Source organism: Barbus barbus, assembly GCF_936440315.1.
Source record: "Barbus barbus genome assembly, chromosome: 20".
Taxonomy (NCBI): Eukaryota; Metazoa; Chordata; class Actinopteri; order Cypriniformes; family Cyprinidae; genus Barbus; species Barbus barbus.
This window is the reverse complement of record NC_136748.1, coordinates 31,584,359-31,606,802: the sequence shown is the minus strand read 5'-3', so window position 1 is coordinate 31,606,802 and position 22,444 is coordinate 31,584,359. Positions and strand designations below refer to the sequence as shown.

Sequence of the window (22,444 nt, the reverse complement as noted above, 5' to 3'; positions counted from 1 at the left end):
ATATCTCTGTCTTATCTGAATTTAATAGGAGGAAATTATTGGTTATCCAATCTTTTACATTTTTACACAATTAGCTTAGATAGTTTAGAAGTTTCATGTGGTCTTGTTGAGATACATAGTTGAGTATCATCAGCATAACAATGAAAACTAATCCCGTATTTTCTAATAATATTACCAAGAGGCAACATGTATATTGAAAATAGCAGAGGACCTAGGACAGATCCCTGTGGTACTCCATACTTTACTGGTGATAATTGAGATGACTCCCCATTTAAATGAACAAAGTGGTAGCGATCGGACAGGTAGGATCTAAACCATCTTAAAGCCTGCCCTTGAATACCAGTATAGTTTTGTAATCGATCTATGAGTACGTCATGGTCTACAGTGTCGAACGCAGCACTATTAAGGATCCTCGGGATGAGGAGGATATATTCTAGGCATAGGAGTGATTTTGATTTAATTAATCTGATCTGATCAGCATTGTTATTATCCCTCACATACATACAGCTACAGGTAAAAAGACATTTTCCACTGCAGACCAGTTATGCTCTTTCTGTGATGCAGACAAACAGGCAACGTAAAGCACAATTTAACCATGGCCACAATTCACTTTTAATCAGAGCATTCTGGGGACATTTCTCTTTATATTTATTTTTCTGTAATATTTACAGACATTATTATAATTATTATTCTTGGCGGTTCATAATTATACATTTCTCTATTCTGATTAATCTAACTATTATTTGTAATGCATTGTAATGCAAATGTAATTCTGCATGTCAGGTAATTATGGCTAGTGAAGAAATACTTTCTGATATTTACACACTGACACAATCTGCTCGTTAAAACACACTGAAATAATGTATTCACCATCACAAACCATGGTATCAATCAATCAATCAATCAATCTTTATTACAGACTCAAGGTAAAAAACAACATATGGTAGTTGTTATGCTTTTCAAAAACTGCTTATATCTTATACGAGAAACAACACAAATGTTTGAGAGATTTTGTCTTCTGAGAGCACAGGATTTGCAGTCTTCAGATTCCCAGCGTGTCTCCAGTCACCTGAGATCCCAACAGAGCGTTCCCATCACACACACACTGAGACAGGCCGTCCGCTGAAACACACACACCTGCAAACTCAAATCACTGTAAAAGAACATGGAAAGCACTAACTCACAATATGTGGTGTGAAATAGTTTGAATATTGTCTCACATTTCTGAGAACGGATCCATGACGCGGCCTTCATGGCCACAAACTGCCACTCATCCTGCTGATCTGATTTAAACGCATATAACCAGATGAGAGCGAGGACGGTGGCCCACACTGACCCGTCCACCTGAAACACAAACACACGTCAAACACACACACTGAACCAATCATCAGCCTGTCGGAGGATATGACATCATATATCCCACCTGTGCTTCCTTCTGATTGGTCACCTCGTCTTCCGTCTTCCCAAACACAGTGGCCAATGAGGCGTTGAGCTCCCAGCATCCTGCTGCTTTCTGAAGAGAGATCAGCTGGAGCAAAGGGTCATTCTGGGACTCAGCTTCTTCTGAAATACACAGATAGTTCAGACAGAAGTCATCTGGACACCCATAGCAGCATTATTTCTGATATGTTTATGATTAAAGCAGATAAATTAAATGAATTAAAGCAGCATAACTGCCTTGAGCCTTATTCAGACAGGATTTGTTTTGTTTTTGTAACACACGTCTATAAATGGGTGCCAGTAATGTCTAACCATAACTCTTTTTCAATGTTCTCACAGAGTGAGTTTTTGCCATTTCTAAAGTTTAACATCAACACCTGATGTCATCCAGCTGTGATGACATCATCGTCTAAATGCTGTGATGTCATAATTTACAGTTTGACTTTAAATGATAAAATATTTAATTGGTGCAAGACACACTTAAAAAGAAAACAGAATTCTAACCCAATATAACCCTGACTGAATACATTTCTATAATGACAAAAACAGGCTACTTTAGAAGAACTGTACATTATAATGTACTTTTCTTTTTTAATCCCGTCACTTGAATAAAGTGAATCAAACACAATCATTAATTTACATTTCTAATCTGATGGCAAGTTGATTCATTCTGAAACATTTACATTAAGTGTTTTTTCACTATATAAAGTGCTTAGAGCACATGTACATACATGCTGAAAAAAATATGAAATAGCAACCGTTATCGCTGGAGCATGTACAGGTACTTCATTTGTTGGCTATTTATATGTATTGTGTCTAGCAACATCTATATGGAATATCTGCGGTATGAGAATATTTACACAAAAAAAATTGACAAGACTTTGAGAGCTACACAATGATACTATATTTACCTGAAATGGTGCATTTTTTACCAGTTTGTCAATAATTGCTATTAACTTTAGTTATTGTTTAGGGCAATTCATAAAAGGTAAGAAATGCTGTACAATTTAAAGACATGGAATGGGAAAAATAACAAATGATTAAAATCCAAAAGCAACCCAGTAACTAATACATACTGTGGCGTCCCCATATATAATCAATCCTGTCTGATTAAGGCATTGTTTTCAAAACCTGAGCCAATTTGTTTGACTTACCCTCAAATGACATGGAATCACATTCAATCCCCAAGCTTTTCGATTGTATGGCACATGCTAAAAAACAATCATTCATGAAAAGGCAATTAGATTGATATACACATTAAAAAAAAAGAACAAAAGCTCAGCCAAGTTGTTGTATATTTTTCTTACCCATTGGAGAACCAAATGATATTTGGGGAGCAAAGCCTGGGCTATTAAGGGCATGTGCTAAAGACAATCATTCAATGAGTGACAAAATAAAAGACAATTAGATGAAGAAAAAAAAAAAAAAAAAAAAAAAAAGTTCAGTGAAGTGCTGCTGTCGGTGTATTTCTCTTACGCATTGCAGAACATCTCATCATCATTACGGGAGCCCCCATTGCTAAGAAAACAGAAAAGAGCAGATACTGTGTAAGAATAAAAAACACTTTACAGTTTTTCTCATTTGATAAGACACGCTCAGTGAAACTGGGATCCACTTGATCTTCATCATCACATTCTTAGCACAGCAGAAGTCTTCTTTCAAATGCTCACTTTTTCATTTGTTTCACACATTTTTCACACCCTTTGTCAAAACAGTCACCACAGATCTCATTGAAAGATCCCAAACTCCATTGGATTCACTGTGTTGAACAAAAGGAAAACATCTATTCATAGCTGATAGAAAGTACTTGCATAATTATGAATCTCCAATGCACCTGTGTGAAACTTGTTTGCACAACTCTTCAATCAGCAATCAATCCTCATCCCTCTACAAAAGATGCCACCTCTGTATTGCTATTTGCAAGCATGGATCAAAGAGGCCATAGGCAGGGAGAGGAAGAGGAGTTTGTATGCGTGGTGGAGGAGCTGCAGCAGCAAGTGGACAAAATCGAGCTCAAGTTTCAAATGAAATTCGGGCAACAATTATTGACCATGCCATCAATCATGGCTTGTCCTTTAGAGAGGCTGGACAAAGGGTCCAGCCCATTCTGAGTCGGAGCACTGTGGCATCTATTGTCAGGCTTTTTAGGAATGAGAACAGGTAATTCACAGTGTTACTGTAGTGTATACCACTGTGTATTTCAGCTTTACTGCATTGCCCTGTTAGCAGAACAAACTGTGTCTACAGTAATGCAAATGTTTTATCAATCCCATTTATGTGACTGTCATACAGTAATGTCAATTTTTACATGCTTTTTGCTCTTACTTTATAGAATCCACACATTACCACACACTGGTGGCAGAGGAAAGATATTTGGTATTGAACAGGAGTCTGCCATTGTAGATATGGTAGTGGCAAACAATGCAATCAGACTGCGTGAAATCCAGGCAGCAGTAATTGCAGATCAGGGAGCATTTAGAAATATAAACAGTGTGAGTTTGGCAACTATAGATCGAGTCCTTAAACGAAACCATGTCAGAATGAAGCAGCTGTACAGAGTTCCATTTCAAAGAAACTCTGACATTGTTAAGGAGGCACGATTCCAGTATGTGCAGGCACAGATTTTTTGTTGTAATACCTTGTTTACCATAGTTACATGCGACTGGAATAATTTGCTTTATGAATTTGCTCTTTTTCTTAGAGAATAATGGAGTTTGAAGCTGAAGGGGCACATCACAAATTAATTTTTGTGGATGAAGCTGGCTTCAACCTCTGTAAAGTGAGGAGACTCTGGAGGAACATCATTGGGCAGAGGGCCACTGTCACAGTGCCAGGTCAGAGGGGTGCCAATATCACCATGTGTGCTGCCATCTCCAATGATGGGGTCCTTTGCCACATACCAACTATTGGCCCACACAATACAGAACGCCTCATCACATTTCTTGATGCCTTGAAAGAAAAACGGATTCCACCTGAAGAGAGAGGGCTGTTGAGGCCTGGCATGACGCTGTATGTCATAATTTGGGACAATGTGGCTTTCCACCACTCTCGCCTTGTGAATGAATGGTTTGCAGCACAGCCTCGTATTATGATGCAATTCCTCCCTGCATACTCGCCTTTTCTGAACCCAATCGAGGAGTTCTTCTCTGCTTGGAGATGGAAGGTGTATGATCACCGGCCATATGAGCAGATGCCCCTCCTGGAGCCAATGAATGCTGGTTGCGTGTCAATAGGTGCAGAGGACTGCCAGGGATGGATACGCCATGCAAGGAGGTATTTCCCTCGGTGCATTGCAAGGGAAAACATTCAATGCGATGTTGATGAGAACCTGTGGCATAATCGTCAAGAACGAATGGACTAAATGTGAAAGATAATATGTATCTTTATTTAAAGGTATTTCCACCCATAAGTTTCCTTTAACTTTTTTTTTTCCAAGTATCCATTTGAGTTTGTAAAGTATCGTATTTTGTTGTCCATTGTGTAATGATTGATTGAAAGAATAAATTAATTTGACCAAGTTGTGGTGTTTGATGGAAATATTTGCTTATGTTGCATGTTTTTAATGTTTTGTGACTGTTCGAGCATTTTGCTAACAAAATGAGTCATTTTGGCCATTGAGCTTCAGTTTTATCCTGCGTGTTAACTGTTTTGAAAATGTGATGTCAGAGTGGGCAAATGTGTTTAAGCAATCGAGAAAAACTGTAAAACATATCTGACAGAATCACAAACAAAAAAGTCACACCAAACCAGCTTTTGAGAAAAACGCAAATCTCTCTCTCAAGTTGTCCAAAAATTGTAAAGTTGGTCGACTGACCATTCATAATTTTAATGATTAACTCTATATGTTGGTATTGAAAAACCATAATTTTTTTTGTTTTTATTTCACTTGGTTTAACCACAGCAGCAATCTTTGTGTTATGACCCACATTATGTGTTCATTATTCAGACACTTACAAAAACATCAATATCTATTATAATGTACTACAATTTAATAATAAGCTCTAAAGAGCAGTTTTGTTCCAAGGAGCTATGACCATCCTGAGCTGAGATATTGAGGTGCATGTAAACACCTGCATAACCAAAACAGGTGCTTTTTCAATAACAGTACATAGAGGTAATCCCTCAACAAACAAATTTGGAAAATTAAAAATAGTCAAACAACCTCCACTGGGCCACTTGAGATGGACTGAACCATGAAAACAAAGAATACTGTACTGTAGGTTGTTTCTTACCGCACATTATCCCATACAATGTAGCCCTCATATCTAATAAAGAATTGAATGTCAAATGTTGTTTGAGTAAACCAAATTATTATATATGTCTACTACTACGTGACAGGAAAACTGATTATGAAATCATACTTGTAAACCAGCTGTGTCCAATCCTGATCCTGGAGCCCTAGTGTCCTGCAGAGTTTAGTTCCAACCTGCTCCACATCACTTTCCTGAAGTTTCATCCTGAAGACCTCGTTCAGCAGATCCAGATGTGTTTAATTAGGACTGAAACTAAACTCTGCAGGACAGTGGCTCTCCAGGATCAGGATTGTTCTAAACCGACAATAAATCAGTGAAAGCACACACAGACAGACAGACAGACAGTTTGTTTTTGTGATAAGTGGGGACATCCCATAGGCGTAATGGTTTTTATACTGTACAAACTGTATGTGCTATTGCCCTACACCTAAACTTAGATCTCACAGGAGGCTGTGCATTTCTACTTTCCCCCCAAAAAAACTCACTCTGTATGATTTATATATATATATATATATATATATATATATATATTCACATTTAGTCATTTGGCAGACGCTTTTATCCAAAGCGACTTACAATTGGGGAATACAAGTCAAGTCAAGTCACCTTTATTTATATCGCGCTTTTAACAATGTAAATTGTGTCAAAGCAACTGCACAATATCCAAAAAAAAAAAAGGAAATAGTGTGTCAATAGTGTAAAATGAAAAAAGAAAAAAAAAATTTGCAATCAGGTCGACGATATCGCTGGAAATGAATTGTCCCCAACTAAGCAAGCCAGAGGCGACAGCGGCAAGGAACCAAAACTCCATCAGAGACAGAATGGAGAAAAAAAAAACAGAAGAAACCAGGCTCAGTCGGTAACAAGCGATTAATCTTGAAGAGGCAATCAGACAGAGGAAGTGCTCGTAACACCAAGTCTCAGTCATTGCTCAAATAAGTACAAGCTAGTAAGCGGAGAGAAAGATAGAGGGAAAGAGTTTTTTTTTTTTTGAGTTTAGGATGAAGTCAAGTACTGCCGAAAGAGATGAGTTTTCAGTTGTTGCTTGAAGATTGCCAGGGATCCGGCGTTCCGGATAGGCTTGGGAAGATTATTCCACCAGCCAGGAATGGTGAACGAGAATGTTTTGGAGAGTGAGTTTGAACCACAAGGCGTCACTCACTAGCAGATCTCAGACTTCTGGAGGGGATGTAGTTCCGTAATAGTGAGTGGAAGTAGGAGGGTGCTGAGCCTGTGGTAGTTCTGTACGCAAGCATCAGTGTCTTGAACTGGATGCGAGCTGCCACTGGTAGCCAGTGCAAGGAGATGAAGAGAGGTGTAACATGCGCTCTTTTGGGCTCGTTGAAGATCAGTCGTGCCGCTGCATTCTGAATCATTTGTAGAGGTTTGATTGTGTTTGATGGCAGACCAGCCAGAAGAGCATTGCAGTAGTCCAGTCTAGAAACAACAAGGGTCTGGACAAGAAGTTGCGCAGCATGCTCTGTCAGAAAGGGCCTGATCTTTCTGATGTTGTGTTGTGCAAACCTGCAGAATCAAGCAGTCTTTGCAATGTGCTCTTTGAAGGTCAGCTGGTCATCAAAGATTACACCAAGATTTCTGACCGAAGTTGATGGGGTAATCATTGATGAACCTAAGTCATTTTATAAGTGTTTTGAAAAGTGGGGACATGGGGCAATGTCCCATGTCACATAAGTCATAAGTCACATTCACCTTGTAATACCTGTCATACCTGTGTCATTATACACATTTATTCTCATTTGTCACAAAACCGCACGCGCGCACACACAGAGACAGAGACACACACACACATACTCACAGACACAGATACAGACACACACACTCAAACTGATGTAAAGATGGCGGCAGGTAGAGCAGGTGTAGCTATAGCTCTCTTAACATACGGATTAGTTTCAACTTTCTTAAGACCAGTTAGTACCAATACATTTTTCAATCATGTCAGATTTAATCCTCAACATCTTTATGGGAAATTACTCTCGAACAACATCGACAAATCAACCCAACAAATGAAACAAGTTGTGGGAAACATTGGATATGGGAGGCACGTTTTAGCAGTGACTTTTATTTTTCCATCCTTATTCTACCGGGTGAAGAAACACTCCCAAGCCTCCAACTCAGCTTCGACATAGTGATGCGTTAATTATTATATTCTGTCTGCTATTATCCGGAGATATTCATCCATGTTCCGGTCCTTCTCACACCAAAACGGATGGCGGATAGAATCTCACAGGTACGCACTTGTTGTAGCAAGTTACTGCGGGATTACACCCAACCAACTAAATTGAGCTCGGGTGCTGTCGTGGAGATCTTTGGCTCGGCAGGATTGTCGGTGGGCTCGCTTGTGTCGGCCGGTTGGAGGAGTGGAGGAGATGCCAATCCACGGAGTACTTCTGATTTTATTGACTTGAACTTAACGTTAGATAATATACGCGGAGTCGGGACAAAGATGTAAGGTGTAAATAAGAGAGTGATTCTGGTGCCAGTCAATAATCGGCAGCCAGATTATTGACTGGCACCAGAAAACGTGAGCACATTACCCCGGTTCTCGCTTCTCTACACTGGCTCCCGGTTCAGTTTTGTGTTGATTTTAAGATTTTGCTTTTTGTTTTTAAAGCTTTACATGGTTATGCTCCCCAGTATATCTGTAATCTCCTCATTCCGCATTCCACCTCTAGATCTCTTCGGTCGTCTAGTCAATTTCTTCTCTCAGTTCCTCATTCACATTTTAAAACGAAAGGCGACCGGGCTTTTGCGGTGGCAGCACCTAGGCTCTGGAAGAGTCTTCCCCTCCACATAAGATCTTCTCCTTCTATTTCTTTATTTAAATCTGCTTTGAAAACCCATTTATATTCTGTATGTTTTAATTCTGTTTGAGGGTGTAAAATTTTATTTGTCCCTTTGGGTATGTTTTTACTTTGTTTTAGATTTGTTGTACAGCACTTTGGTTGCAACTCCTGTTGTTTTTAAATGTACTTTATAAATAAACTAAACTAAACTCAAATTTAGATTTCCTTTGTTAATCAGAGCCTTGGCTTCATAAAAATGTTTCTACTGCAGTAATTCAGGTGCCTGGTTTTAATGTTTTTAAAAAGGATAGAGAAGGTTCCAAGGGTGGTGGAGTAATGATATATATAAAGGATACTATTCAGTGTAACGAAATCCAGTGGGTGAATCGGCAGGAATTGGAATGCATTAGTTTAAACATTATCTCCACAAATGTCGTTTACTCTCATTGTAATTTATCGTCCCCATTTTTCTAATTGCAGTTTCTATGAAAATATTGAGACTTTACTGAATGTAATTTTAACAAGGAGGTAATTATAATGGGTGATTTCAACATTAATTGGGAAGATAAATCTACTAGGAAAAATCTTAAGCAGATAACTGACAGTTTTGATCTTAAACAATTAATTAGTGGACCTACTCGAATAACTAATTCTACTAAAAGTCAAATTGATCTAATATTTACTAACTGTTACGATCCTTGGCATCGTTGTTTTCGTATGTTTTGCTTTGTGTATGTGAGTGTGTATGTGTGCAGGGATTGGCTCTTCATTAAGGAACGTGACTGGTGGATCCTGAAGCGGGTGACTATAAAAGGGCGGCGCTACCAACACCTGGAGAGTTCACTTTAGCGTTTGCTGTCGTGGCGTGGAGAGCTCCGGATTCCGCTTCCGTCAACAGATCACCAACGGCTTCGTGGTTATTGGTTGTGGATGTTTCGATTCATGATTTATTCTGTTTATCCTACGAAAATTAATTAGAGCGTAGGAGAGGTCTGCTATTTATTTTGATCTGATTTATTCGATGTGTTTTTGTTTAGGGAGTTAGGGAAGTTCATTTGTATTTTATTTTCTTCGTAATTAGGTCATTTATATTTTTATTTTATTTAGTTCTTTTGTTTGTTATTTTGGCCTTGGGACTCTCCGAAGCTAATGCTCTTTATATTTCCTATATTATTCTTTAATAAATCATTTAAACTTATGTGTTGTTTTGGTGATCTGTTGGCTGTGGTCGGAATCCCGTTGACATCACTTTTTCGCATCTCACCCTATTAGTATGGGCTGTAACACTAACAGACCTGAGAGAATTTTGAAATCCTGTAATGTGTTAACTGGTCTGTTTGACCATAATATGATTCTGGTAACTAGGAAACATACTAAGAAGAGGTTTAGCTCATTTGTTAAGAAATGTGAATTCTTTGGGATACCAAAGAATAAACAAGAGAACTTTAAAGGTGCTATACAACAGATAGAATGGGATAATCTATTATTGGGTATTGACTATGAGGAAGATAGTGAAATTTTTATAAAAAGATTAGAAAATATTATTACCGATTATACCTGTAAATATAAAAAAAATATATTTCTAATTATATTTTTTTTAGGGTGACTTGTAACATCTTGTCCAGGGACTACGGATGAAAAATAGCCTTTGGCTAATTCTGGTACATTTATAGGAATGTTTTATTAATGTACAATGTCCCTGACAACTAAATTTTTTTTTTTTAAATAAACACACACACACACACACACACACACACACACACACACACACACTTACACACAGAGACAGACAGACAGACACACACACACAGAACTTACATGCAACTGGCACACTCCTCTGCAGCAGTGGTCCTTTCACAGTCTGTTTGCTGTCTTTATTGATGCCGATGAAGGCCGTATGAACACTGCTCACTCCGGCCTGAACACTGAGCTCCACAATCCTGCTCCTGGTGTTTTCCGTGTCTGCTCCTCCGGCCCGTTCCTCCAGCTCCAGAGAGCGGATCACAGAGCGGGCTGCCAGCCGGTGGATCGTCAGCCTGCAACAGACACAAACCTGTAAACATAGTCTGCAGCATCAGAGACGCGAACCGGTGGCTAGTGAGCGTCTGATACGGGGTCACTAATGTGAATGCAAGCATGAGTTTTGGGTCATTTCATCCCACTCTTCTTTGTATTGTTTCATGTTCAAGATGGCGCCGAGCATGGCAGCCGTGTTGCGAGCTCCAAGAAAACTCTGCAGTTTTTCTTAGGTTTCTTATGTTTTATTTGTTATTTCACGTGTTGGATGTTGTCAGTATAACGGTCTACGATAGACACACGCTTTTAAACATTGGTTCCTTCGTCGCGCAACGCAAACCGGACTTTGAGTTCCTGAACGCCGGCGCCTTGTTTACAGACACCGCATCAGAGCCCTTTGTCTGGGCTGCACGATCGCGACCGAGGAAACGCCGCCGGAAAAGGGGAAAGAGAGCCGGCGTCCTTGTCAGACTCAGACGCCGTCCCCTCCGACCTCCTCTCCCAACTATTTTGCTGGCTAACGTTCAGTCACTGGACAACAAACTCTGTGAACTGCGGGAACGCATCTCATACCAACGGGAAACAAGGGACTGCTGCATTATTTGCCTCACAGAAACCTCGATGTCTGCAGTGGTTCCAGACTCAGCCATCGAGCTTACGGGGTTCTCCGTGCACCGCTAGGACAGAACGAAAGAGCTCACAGGGAAAAGCAGAGGTGGGGGCATCTGTTTCTTTATCAACAACTCGTGGTGTGATGAAAGGAACCTACACTCTATTAAATCCTCCTGCTCCCCTGATCTGGAATTTCATATGCTTCTGTGTCGACCATTCTGGCTACCGAGGGAATTTACAGCGATCATAATCACAGCTGTTTACATTCCCCCTCAAGCCAACACAGACCAGGCACTCAAGGAACTGTATGGGAATAAGTCGTGACGTATTGTCAAGTATGGTGACCCATACTCGAAATTGGTGCTCTGCGTTTAACCCATCCAAGTGCACACACACACAGCAGTGAGTAGTGAACAAATGCACACACACCGTGAACACACACCCGGAGCAGTGGGCAGCCATGCTGCAGCGCCCGGGGAGCAATTGGGGGTTCGGTGCCTTGCTCAAGGGCACCTCAGTCGTGGTATTGAGGGTGGAGAGAGCGCTGGACATTCCCTCCCCCCACCTACAATCCCTGCCGGCCGGGGGCTCGAACTCGCAACCTTTCGATTACGAGTCCGACTCTCTAACCATTAGGCCACGACTGGAAAATATAAGCGAGCAGGAAACCGCGTACCCAGACGCGGCGTTTATTGTTACGGGGGACTTCAACAAAGCCAACTTCAGAACAATAGCCCCAAAATACTTTCAACACATCACCATCAACACGCGTGGTGATCGTGTACTTGACCACTGCTACTCTCCATTCCGGGACGCCTACAAATCGCTCCCCCGCCCACCTTTCGGCAAATCGGTCCACACTTCCGTTCTGCTCCTGCCTGCTTATAGGCAGAAACTGAAACGAGAAGCACCCGCCCTCAGGACAATTCAATGCTGGTCGGACCAATCAGACGCTATACTACAGGACTGTTTTGATCACGTGGACTGGGACATGTTCCGGGCAGCGTCTGATGACGACACAGAGGCGTACTCAGATACTGTAACGTGTTTCATCAGGAAGTGTGTAGAGGATGTAGTACCGACAAAAACAATCCGCATCTACCCCAACCAAAAACCGTGGATTAACAGCGATGTTCGAGCAGCCTTGTCAGCGCGGACATCTGCCTTTAAATCCGGAAACTCTGACGATCACAAACAAGCCAGTTACGATCTCAGGAAATCAATCAAAGCTGCCAAATGACAATATAAAAACAAAGTAGAAGAACAATTCAAAACCAACAACGCAAGAAGCATGTGGCAGGGTATCAATAACATCACAGATTTCAGAGGGAATAAACCAGCTACTGTGAACATTGCCGCCTCTGTACCGGACAAACTTAATCACTTTTATGCTCGTTTCGAGGCTCACAACACCGCCCACACAGAGCGCGCTCCCGCGGCTGTAGCAGAAGAGGCGAGCGCACTTTCCTTTTCTGTCGCAGATGTAACCCGATCCTTCCGACGGGTGAACATCCGCAAGGCTGTGGGTCCCGATGGCATCCCAGGCCGTGTGCTCAGAGCATGCACATTCCAACTGGCCGGGGTTTTCACAGACATTTTTAACCTTTCCCTCTCTGTCTGTGGTTCCCTCATGTTTCAAAAAATCCACCATTGTGCCCATACCAAAGAAAAATAAAATCACATGCTTGAATGACTGGAGGCCCATTGCTCTGACACCCATCTTCAGCAAGTGCTTTGAGAAACTCATCAGAGACTACATCTGCTCTGTGCTGCCTGACTCACTGGATCCCCTACAATTTGCATATCGCAGAAACCGTTCCACAGACGATGCTATTGCCTTCACCCTGCACACTGCTCTCTCCCACCTGGAAAATAAGAACACCTATGTGAGAATGCTGTTTGTGGACTACAGCTCAGCATTTAATACCATAGTGCCTGCCACACTGGTTGAGAAGCTCCAGACTCTGGGACTAAACGGATCTCTGTGCAGCTGGATCCTGGACTTCCTGACAGGCAGATGTCAGGTGGTCAGAATGGGCAACAACACTTCATCCCCGCTGACCCTCAACACTGGTGCTCCTCAGGGCTGCGTCCTCAGCCCACTCCTGTACTCCCTGTACACACACGACTGTACAGCAACACAGCTCCAACGTCATCGTCAAATTTGCTGACGACACAACGGTGATAGGCCTGATCACTGACAACGATGAGACGGCCTACAGAGAGAAGGTGAGAACCCTGACTAAATGGTGTCAAGAGAACCACCTCTCACTCAACATCGATAAGACCAAGGAGCTAGTGGTGGATTTCAGGAGACAGAGCAGAGAACACACACCCATCACCATCGACATGACACCTGTGGAGCGAGTAAACAGTTTCAAATTCCTCGGTGTTCACATCACTGAGGATCTCACATGGTCCGCTCACACAGATGCAGTGCTGAAGAAGACACACCAATGCCTCTTCTTCCTGAGACGGCTGAGGAAGTTTGGAATGAGCCCCAGCATCCTCAGATCATTCTACACCTGCACTGTGGAGAGCATCCTGACAGGCTGCATCACCGCCTGGTTTGGAAATACCATCCAATGCACATCCATGACATTTGCACATCCGGTTTATATATAATCTGCTGCATCTTCGCATATTACTGTGTGTATATAACGTAGAATGTGTACTACATACTGTGTATCGGTAACTGTATGTCTGTCTAATAGTACACTATGTGTACTGAGTATATGTATGTGTATATTACACATTGTCATCTGTATAAGTCTGTACGTATGTATGGTAATGTCTATATGTAAATTGTTTCTGCACTGTCTGGAGCACGCTCTCAAGAATTTCACTCACGAAGGCACATGTGCTGTGGTGATGTGACAATAAAAGTGATTTGATGTCACATCTATAATTCCCTTGATGGGTGCCATTGGTGGTGGTGGTGGTGGTGGGGGGGTACCCCGATGTCAGCCCCGCTGCAATTGGACCGGTTAGCCAAGCCCAGGCACTAAACACCTCAAACTAAAGCAAAAGCAATTAAAGATCTGGCAAACTATCCAACATGTTTTTGAAGTGTTCAGAAGATTTCTGGAACCCAATGGCCAATCGGAAACATCTTAGTTGTTCAGAATCCACTCACCACTCACCATTTTGATTAAGCGCAGTTCTGCACGTTCATGAATCATCTCATGATTAACTAGGTGTAGACACAATGTAAATAAGAGATTCATTGTGCAGTTTAGAGAGCTTCACTGATTATAACGGACCTTTCTGAGATTGCAATGAACTAAGATGAGTGACGCTTTTAAGTGATAGGAAAGGGAGCGTGCTTTGCGCACTTTCTAGGCTATAATTAATTTTTCGGACACATACGGAGTGCTAAGTTTCGGGAATGACTCATTTTTGAAATAGCAGTGATTGACACAGTGATGATCAAAGCAATAGATGGGACAAAAAATATATATGATTTAATTCTGGAAGCGGTTCTGGCCAAACGTCCAAAGACAGCCTGCGTCTCGAGCGAGATCTAGTTCACCAAAAGTATGTGTAAACTTAATTGAGATCGGGCCATATCAAACCAGTAATGTCATTTCCAGTAACAGATAGGAGAAAGTCCAGGAATGATTGGTATGCGATTTAGGACAGAGAATAGTCCCACAACTGATCGTTTATTTTTTTCTTCACGCATCTCGCCTTTGGTAACAATTCAAATCGGACATATATCGAGTGACACGGGAAAAAAAAACAATGAACATCAGAAAAGCAGCGTGCACATTTCCGGTTAAAAATTAAAGGCCATCAACTGACACTTTAAACAGGAAGCATTGCCAATCAAATCAGCAGCGAGAGTCAAAGCTCGTCCACAGTTTAGCAAACGCTGGCAACATCTTTAAGTTATTCTTGACTGCTGTTTTGATGCGTTTTACAATATGGTAGGGCATCTGAAAAAAGACCCCCCCCCCCCCCCCCCCCCCCAAGAGTCAAATGTTGCCCATGATTGTCCTATTAAAGCCAAAACAAGGAATAAAATAAACAGTAATAACACTGTCTTAGGCTGATGATACACAGGGCAACTTTTTGAGCAATGTTGCTGGACACAGGGCCCACACCTGATCTAAAGTATCCAGATAGAAATTTGTTACCCATTCTCAGTGGGAAAGTGCCCAAGAAACACTGCTCAAAAAAAGTTGCTCAGCAAAATTGCTCAAAACGTTGCCCCATGTCTAATCAGTATTAGTGAATGTTTGTTAGCCAGCATGTGTGTGTTTACTTCACAGCTGTACTTACATTTTTATAGATACTTTACCAAAATATCAGTACTTAATTTTTAATTATATAAATATATTAATTATATTTGTGTGTGAGTGTGTGTGTGTGTTTGTATGACAAATGAGGACATAAATTGTTATGATATAGGTATTACAAGGAGAAGGTGACTTTTCAGGACATTGCCCCATGTCCCCACTTTTCAAAACACTTATAAATCATACAGAGGGAGTTTTTTTTTTTAGAAAGTAAAAATGCAGAGTTTCCTGTAAGTTTAGGCTAAGTTTAGGTGTAGGGTTGGTGTAGCAGGGTTCCTCAAATCTTTCCCTGGAGGGCCAATCTGCTGCAGAGTTTAGCTCCAACCCTGATTAAACTCACCTACCTGTGATTTTATAATGATCTTGAAGACTCTGATTAGCAGCTCAGGTGTGTTTGATTAGGGTTAGAGCTAAACTCTGCAGGAGTGGGCCAGATTTGAGGATGCCTGGTGTAGGGCAATAGCATATACAGTTTGTACAGTATAAAAACTATTACGCCTATGGAATGGCCCCACTTTTCATAAAAACAAACGTGTGTGTGTGTGTGTGTGAGTGTGAGTGTGAGTGTGAGTGTTACCCTGTGTCTTCTGTTGGTTTAAGAGTAAACTGGAGCTGGTTAGTCACCGGTTGATCTTTCAGCCTGTATTTCACTGTTACAGCTCCTTCTGTCTTTCCTGAACTCTATGATGAGGAAGAAAGAGAAAGTAACACATTTGATGTTTAAGAAATTTACAGGACTCTTAATCTATTTAAATTAATTTAGTGATCACGTGTAGCATCTAAACTAAAAATGTGATGTGACAATTCCAACAGCAAGCAATTTGTCTTCAATTTTTTTTTGTCATATGACAACCAGTTTTCAGCTTGTTCTCTTTATGTTTGTAAGTATGTTCATTTTGCTTTATGGCTATTAGTCAAATACAATGATAAACAAACTGAGATTAAACCATTTAATTCTAAATTACATGATCAGTACCTCAAATGATTATTCAGTCCCACCAGTATTTTGTGGGACTTTCAGATTTTTGCAGCATAAATTCTCAAAATATTTTGTTGTTTTGTAGTGAAAATATATCACAGACAACATTCTTCTAACATTTCTGATACGTTTCTGAGCTCAAGAACACACATGCAAACTTTTTCATATTTTGTCTAAAGGTTAAAAAAAAATTTTTTTGACCCATTTAATTATGTCAGGCTTTACAGGTTTAATAACAATTATTATTATAATATAACAAAAATAACTACAAATATAACAGTAGCGTACCTTTGAAAAATACACAAAATCTACAAAGTAAACAAATGTTTTTACAGATAACTAAAGACGACAAGTAGGAAGTCTTTAAGCAGGACCATCTTTTTTTTTGTGATAAACACTATAGCAAATACAAAAATCTGCACGACTATTTGAAGACATGTAAAAACTGTCAGACAACTTCTCCATTGCTGCATCCCAATTCGCCTACTTATACTATGACCTAAAAGTATGTACTCTTTTTGTGAAGAGAAAGTACATACTTTTGTACATACTACCTTTCGTCAAGTCAAGTCACCTTTATTTATATAGCGCTTTTAACAATGTAAATTGTGTCAAAGCAACTTTCCTGTAGCTCAAATAGTAGAGCATGGCACTAGTAATGCCAAGGTCATGGGTTCGATTCCCAGGGAAAGCAAGAGCTGATAAAATGTAAAAACTGTAACTTGAATGCAATGTAAGTCGATTTGGATAAAAGTGTCTGCTAAATGCATAAATGTAAATGTTTTCAAGCTTTCTGTATAAATATTTCTCATATCTAATGTCTGTGGGGCAAGTAGCCGATACACTGAGTTTTATTCATTTTTGTGACGTGCTCCAGTTCAAGGAGACCAAGGCTGTAGAAAGCGCATGCCATTTGTTTTCATGCACAACGTTTTGTAGATATTTTGAGTGTACACAAATAAAAGTAGACCCTTTACAGTTTCGAATGATGTCTTATTCTTATCTGTGATGCTCTTTAATGTTTCTGCTGTTATCAGGAAAACAATGTCAGTGATTGTGCCGGTGCCTTCATATCATCATGTAGTAGCACACTAACAGCTTCCACACTCTGCACTCGGATAGACGCCTAATAGCACACATTTATCTAGGTTAATGATAGAGAGAGCGGCAGTGTTAAGTTGCTTCTACATACATATTTTTCAAATGATAAGCCATATTTGAGGTTGATGAATGATTAGTGAATGTTTGGACTTCCTGCCAGATTTGGATTTCTACTAAGAGACTAATACATTTTGGTCGACTAAGCCTCTTCTTGATGACCAACAGTTAACTATAAAGGGGGCAGGCCTATTTTTATCACATCACAATGTCAGGTCACATCTGGGTTAGGACACAGGCATTTTTCTTACATCATAGAGCCACTAAAAGATGAAAAACGTCAACTTTGGCCTACAGGCTGCTGGTTGTTGAAACCTTGGTTTAAACAAATGAATGACGCTGGTCTCCATAAGCTTATTAGATTAAACCATGCAAAGCTTTCACCTGTCCTTTAATCTGAGCGTAGATGAGCGCCCTCTGACCCTGGAACAGGGCGTTGATGGGTGGGGACAGCATGTCAACCGTCACACCTTCAGGAACGGCCCAGTTCACAGAGATATTATCCACAGCCGGCTGGAGAGCAAACCTGAGCGACTGCATCACCTGACGGAGATCAGAGGCTTGTAAATAAACACCCTAAACATCTTGCACTGATTGGATCCAGTCTGTTTTTAACAGAAGGTCTTACTTTGGGCTGCATGCGGTCAGTGCCTGTGATGAACTGAGCGTGACCAGAACCTTCCCTGGCCATTCCTGTGATGAGAGCCGTACTCGCGCCCTCACCGATCCCGAAGGAGAAACACCTGCAGACACAAGAGCAGCTCCGGTGCTGACCATCGACATGAACTAATGCTGGAGTAGGGGTGTGCGATAATATCGTAATTGTTGTTTTACCGATGTGTGATTTGACATTATTTGGCAAAAACCATTCAAAATACCCCTACAGAGTGCACTTCATGCATGTGCTCATTTAGAGTGTGTTCTTTCACTGCATGATTCAGTCTATTAAAATGCATTTAGAATGATCACAAATTCAAGTCATGGGGGCAGAAAATGTATATTTTTATACCACTACATATAGTCAATCAATTTCACACAAAGAGTGCCGTTTTCCTCCAAAAATTACCATGATTACAAATGTGATATTTTTTACAACAGTTCAATAAATAAGAAGTTAATATTAAAGGGGTCATATGACGATGCTAAAAATTATTTTGTGTATTTGATGTAATGCAATGTGTTTATGCGGTTTAAGGTTCAAAAAACATTATTTTCCACATACTGTACATTGTTGCTCCTCTATGCTCCGCCTTTCTGAAACGTGCCGATTTTTTACAAAGCTCATCGTTCTGAGAAGTGAGGCCTGCTCTGATTGGCCAGCCATCCAGTGCGTTAGGCCGATGATTGGCCGAATACCTCGAGTGTGAGACGGAAATTTTACGCCCCTCACCCCGTATTGTGATGCTTGTCCTGCCGTGATGAGACTAAAACAATAAAGCAAATTTTTAAACGAGGCATTTGTTGCATCCAGTAGGGACATAATTACTGATTATAATGACATATACTACCACGTCTGCATTTGTGATCGTAGAAACGACAAACAACAAGCACTACCCTACACTGCTCAAAACTCACGTTTGAGTCGTCAGTGGCAAATTCTTTAAATATGAAAACATACTTTCAGGCTGGGAGTCAGAAGCACCAAACTGTCCTTGCAAAGCTGGAATTGCCCCACTTTACAGAAACAACATTTGAGAACAGCTGGCAGGCTACTCTTCCAAGTTCAGGAAACAGTCCTCCATAATATGCGCTGCACACACTCTAATATTTGCGTTGTACTATTCTGGAATAGTGTTGTTAACACACCTTAACCACTGATTTCTAGTTGTGTCCTCTTTTGGAAGCCCAAACAAAGTACTTTCGCTTTCACAACGAAACACAGCGTCTCCAGGACATGGCGCCGGCGGCAGCAACAATACTACAGCCAGAATAATAGTTACGCCTTCTTTCATTGCGTATATACTTGGGCGGTATTATGCAAATCTTCCCACAATGTGACATAGACATGTGGGGGCGTGTTTGAATGAGCCATTTTAGGCGTGGACGAGTCTTAACTTTTATAAAGAATATCTCTTTGGTTTTGAGACTTTAGTCTTTGCAACTTCAGGGATCTTATCTATGCATGAACAGCTTGTAACACTCCAAAGAGAAAGGAACACTTGAAATCGCATCATATGACCCCTTTAAGAGACTTGGTTTTAGACACCATATTTCCTGTTTTTGCTCTATTTCGACAAAAGAAAAATATCAACATGACGGTGTTTCGTTCCTGAATGAATCAACCATTTAAATGATTCGGTTCAATCGCAATGACTCACCTATTAACAGTGATTTGCTGCCACCTGCTGGCAGTTTTAATTTCACATTTCAGCTTTTTTTTTTTTTTTCATGTTTAAAATCTTTTCAAATATCAGTATTCAACGTTTTATGTTTAATATATCAAAACACTATTTACGCATTTGTAATTGCAGGTTTAGTGCATTCATATCTTGCATTAAACTGTGTGTAAATGCAGCTTCTGTGCTGATTTCATTTGCCTGGTAACAGCCCAAATGTCTCATTATTCTAATTGACTGATTAAATGTAAGAATCTAACTCAAAAGATAGTGGACACTTTTAGAAAAAATGGCTTTATAAAAGGTAAAAATACCCATATAAATGTAAAAATCAGTTTAAACTTATTGGAAATGATTAATTTCTATCAGTGTGAACTGACCAGCACACAGAATATGAAGAATAAGAAACAAACTTTAGGAGTCAGCTGTCCACGGCAGTCCTTAAAGGGGGCATAACACAGACAGTTTCACCCAATCTCATGTTAATCTAGAGTACCTATAAAGTAGTACAGCATCCTTCATATGTCCAAAAAGTTTTTAGTTTGATCATATCTATAAAAGAAAGATACAGCTTTGCGATTCTCTCCAAAAAAAGCCGAGCTCCTGGAGGCGTGCCGTGGGCAGAGCTAAAGAGTGACGAGCACTTGAGCGCTGATTAAAAACACAGACATTTGATGCAGTTTCACATACTGTCTGCAGTTCTGAATCATGACCGGGATCTTTTATAGCTGGGACTGCTCCGTCTTTCAGTATCAAACGATATGCAAATCCAGCGTCGAACTGGGCCTGGTTTATAAAACGTTCATCAACAAACACACTTGCGAAACTCCATTGCTGACCCGTAAAAACAAACTGCATCCACTGTTTACCTAACGCTGGGTTCTTCGGGAAGCTGAACAAGGTTATCTTTCCCTTACAACCAAAAACACACTTTTTTAGAGACATTCTTCCCGAGAGAGTCCCGTGCAGTGCTGCCGAATGAAGCGTGTTGATGGGAAGAAACTGAGAAACGTCCTGCTCCTGCTCTTGTTGATCAGCCACTTCAACCGTTTCATCGTCAGACTCCGGCTTGAATTGGTAAGGTACAATCGATACCATCTTTTCCATGTATTGACAAGTCTCCAGTCATTCCGTTATGACAATGGGTGTTTCGTTTCCGACACACGCTGTACACGGTAGACCAATCACAAAGGACTGCGCCATCTGACCAATCACAGCAGTGAGGACTCACGGAAAGGAGGGGTTTAGAGAGACTGATTTTTCGAAGTGCTTCGCACGAGTCATTTATGAATCATTTAGAAATTAGATTAAATTAAATCGATTTTGAGAAAACTAAAGTGTTTTTAATAGGGATCCACCGATACCACTTTTTCCAGTACTCGCCCGATACCGATACTTTAATTTTTGGTACTTGCCGATACAGAGTACCGATACCGATATTTTTATTGTATTTTTAAATTTTTTAAATATTGGGTAAAGAAAACAAATGAGTATGTAAAATGTTAGTTGATTAACTTAATTTATCAAATAGATACTGTCAAACCAAAATTTATTCAGACACCTTCAACATTTCTCTCATTTTATTCGCTATAGTTTAGAAAATGCTAATAAAATATTACAAGAACTCCAAGTTAAACTGTGTCAGAACAAATTTAGCTTGATAATACCTGTCTATCAATCAATCAAAATTATTCAGACAGCTGTTGGTATGACAATATTTACACAACTATCAATACTTTGTCGGGCCACCCTTAGCCTTAATGGCAGCCTGTAGTCTCCTGGGCATGCTGTCAACCAGCTTCATGAAAGCCTGAATTTACATTTTTTCCATTACTTGGTCTGAATAATTTTTGGTCTCACTTTTGTATCAATTTTACTGGTAGTCCACTGTATGAAGAATTTTTGGGTATAATTTGTCAGTTTACTTTATTTTGCTATCCTCAGTTACTTAAATTAACTATAGTGTCCTGCACCCACTTTCTTTTCAAACCTTATAAACAGTAACTTAAACAACACCCGCACTCTTTTTGCGACTGTTGAGAGACTGACAAACCCCCCCAAGTCAGATTCCCAGTGAAATGCTCTCCGACAGCAAATGCAATGAGTTTGCTTCCTTCTTTTCTGAGAAGATCAATAATATCAGAAAGGAGATTGGCACATCCTCAAGTTATGCAGAGGTCACACAGATTCGACCGCAATTTCAAAAAGAAGTGACTATGTGTGTTTTTAAAGAAATTGATAACAAAATTTTGGAAGAAATAGTACAGCACCTTAAATCTTCAACCTGCTATCTTGACACACTTCCCACATCCTTTTTCAAAAATGTGCTTAACTGTTTAGAGGCTGATCTCTTAGAAGTGGTGAACGCCTCACTTCTCTCTGGGACTTTTCCAAACTCCCTTAAAACTGCAGTTGTTAAGCCCCTTCTGAAAAAGCGCAATCTTGATAACACCATGTTGAGCAACTATAGACCCATATCAAATCTTCCTTTCATAGGTAAGATAATTGAAAAGGTAGTTTCTAATCAGCTGAACAACTACTTAAA

General features: G+C 40.3%; 1 protein-coding gene across 2 annotated transcripts in view; it reads right to left on the bottom strand.

Annotated features, from left to right (window-relative positions):
• Window positions 1-879: 879 nt before the first annotated feature.
• LOC306886390 (von Willebrand factor A domain-containing protein 5A-like) overlaps window positions 880-22,444 on the bottom strand; it is a 32,146-nt gene continuing 10,581 nt past the window's right edge. Inside the window, exons 11-20 of one of the 2 annotated variants that reach the window (XM_079443445.1) lie at window positions 18,192-18,306; window positions 17,948-18,106; window positions 16,004-16,107; window positions 10,316-10,533; window positions 2,917-2,958; window positions 2,748-2,804; window positions 2,595-2,651; window positions 1,424-1,563; window positions 1,221-1,344; window positions 880-1,137 (exon numbers count right to left, since the gene is read on the bottom strand). In XM_079443445.1, coding sequence (XP_079299571.1) covers window positions 1,043-1,137; window positions 1,221-1,344; window positions 1,424-1,563; window positions 2,595-2,651; window positions 2,748-2,804; window positions 2,917-2,958; window positions 10,316-10,533; window positions 16,004-16,107; window positions 17,948-18,106; window positions 18,192-18,306 — 1,111 coding nt within the window. In that variant the 3' untranslated portion in view covers window positions 880-1,042. The remainder of the gene's footprint in view (window positions 1,138-1,220; window positions 1,345-1,423; window positions 1,564-2,594; window positions 2,652-2,747; window positions 2,805-2,916; window positions 2,959-10,315; window positions 10,534-16,003; window positions 16,108-17,947; window positions 18,107-18,191; window positions 18,307-22,444) is intronic. The other variant, XM_079443446.1, reaches the window with a different exon arrangement.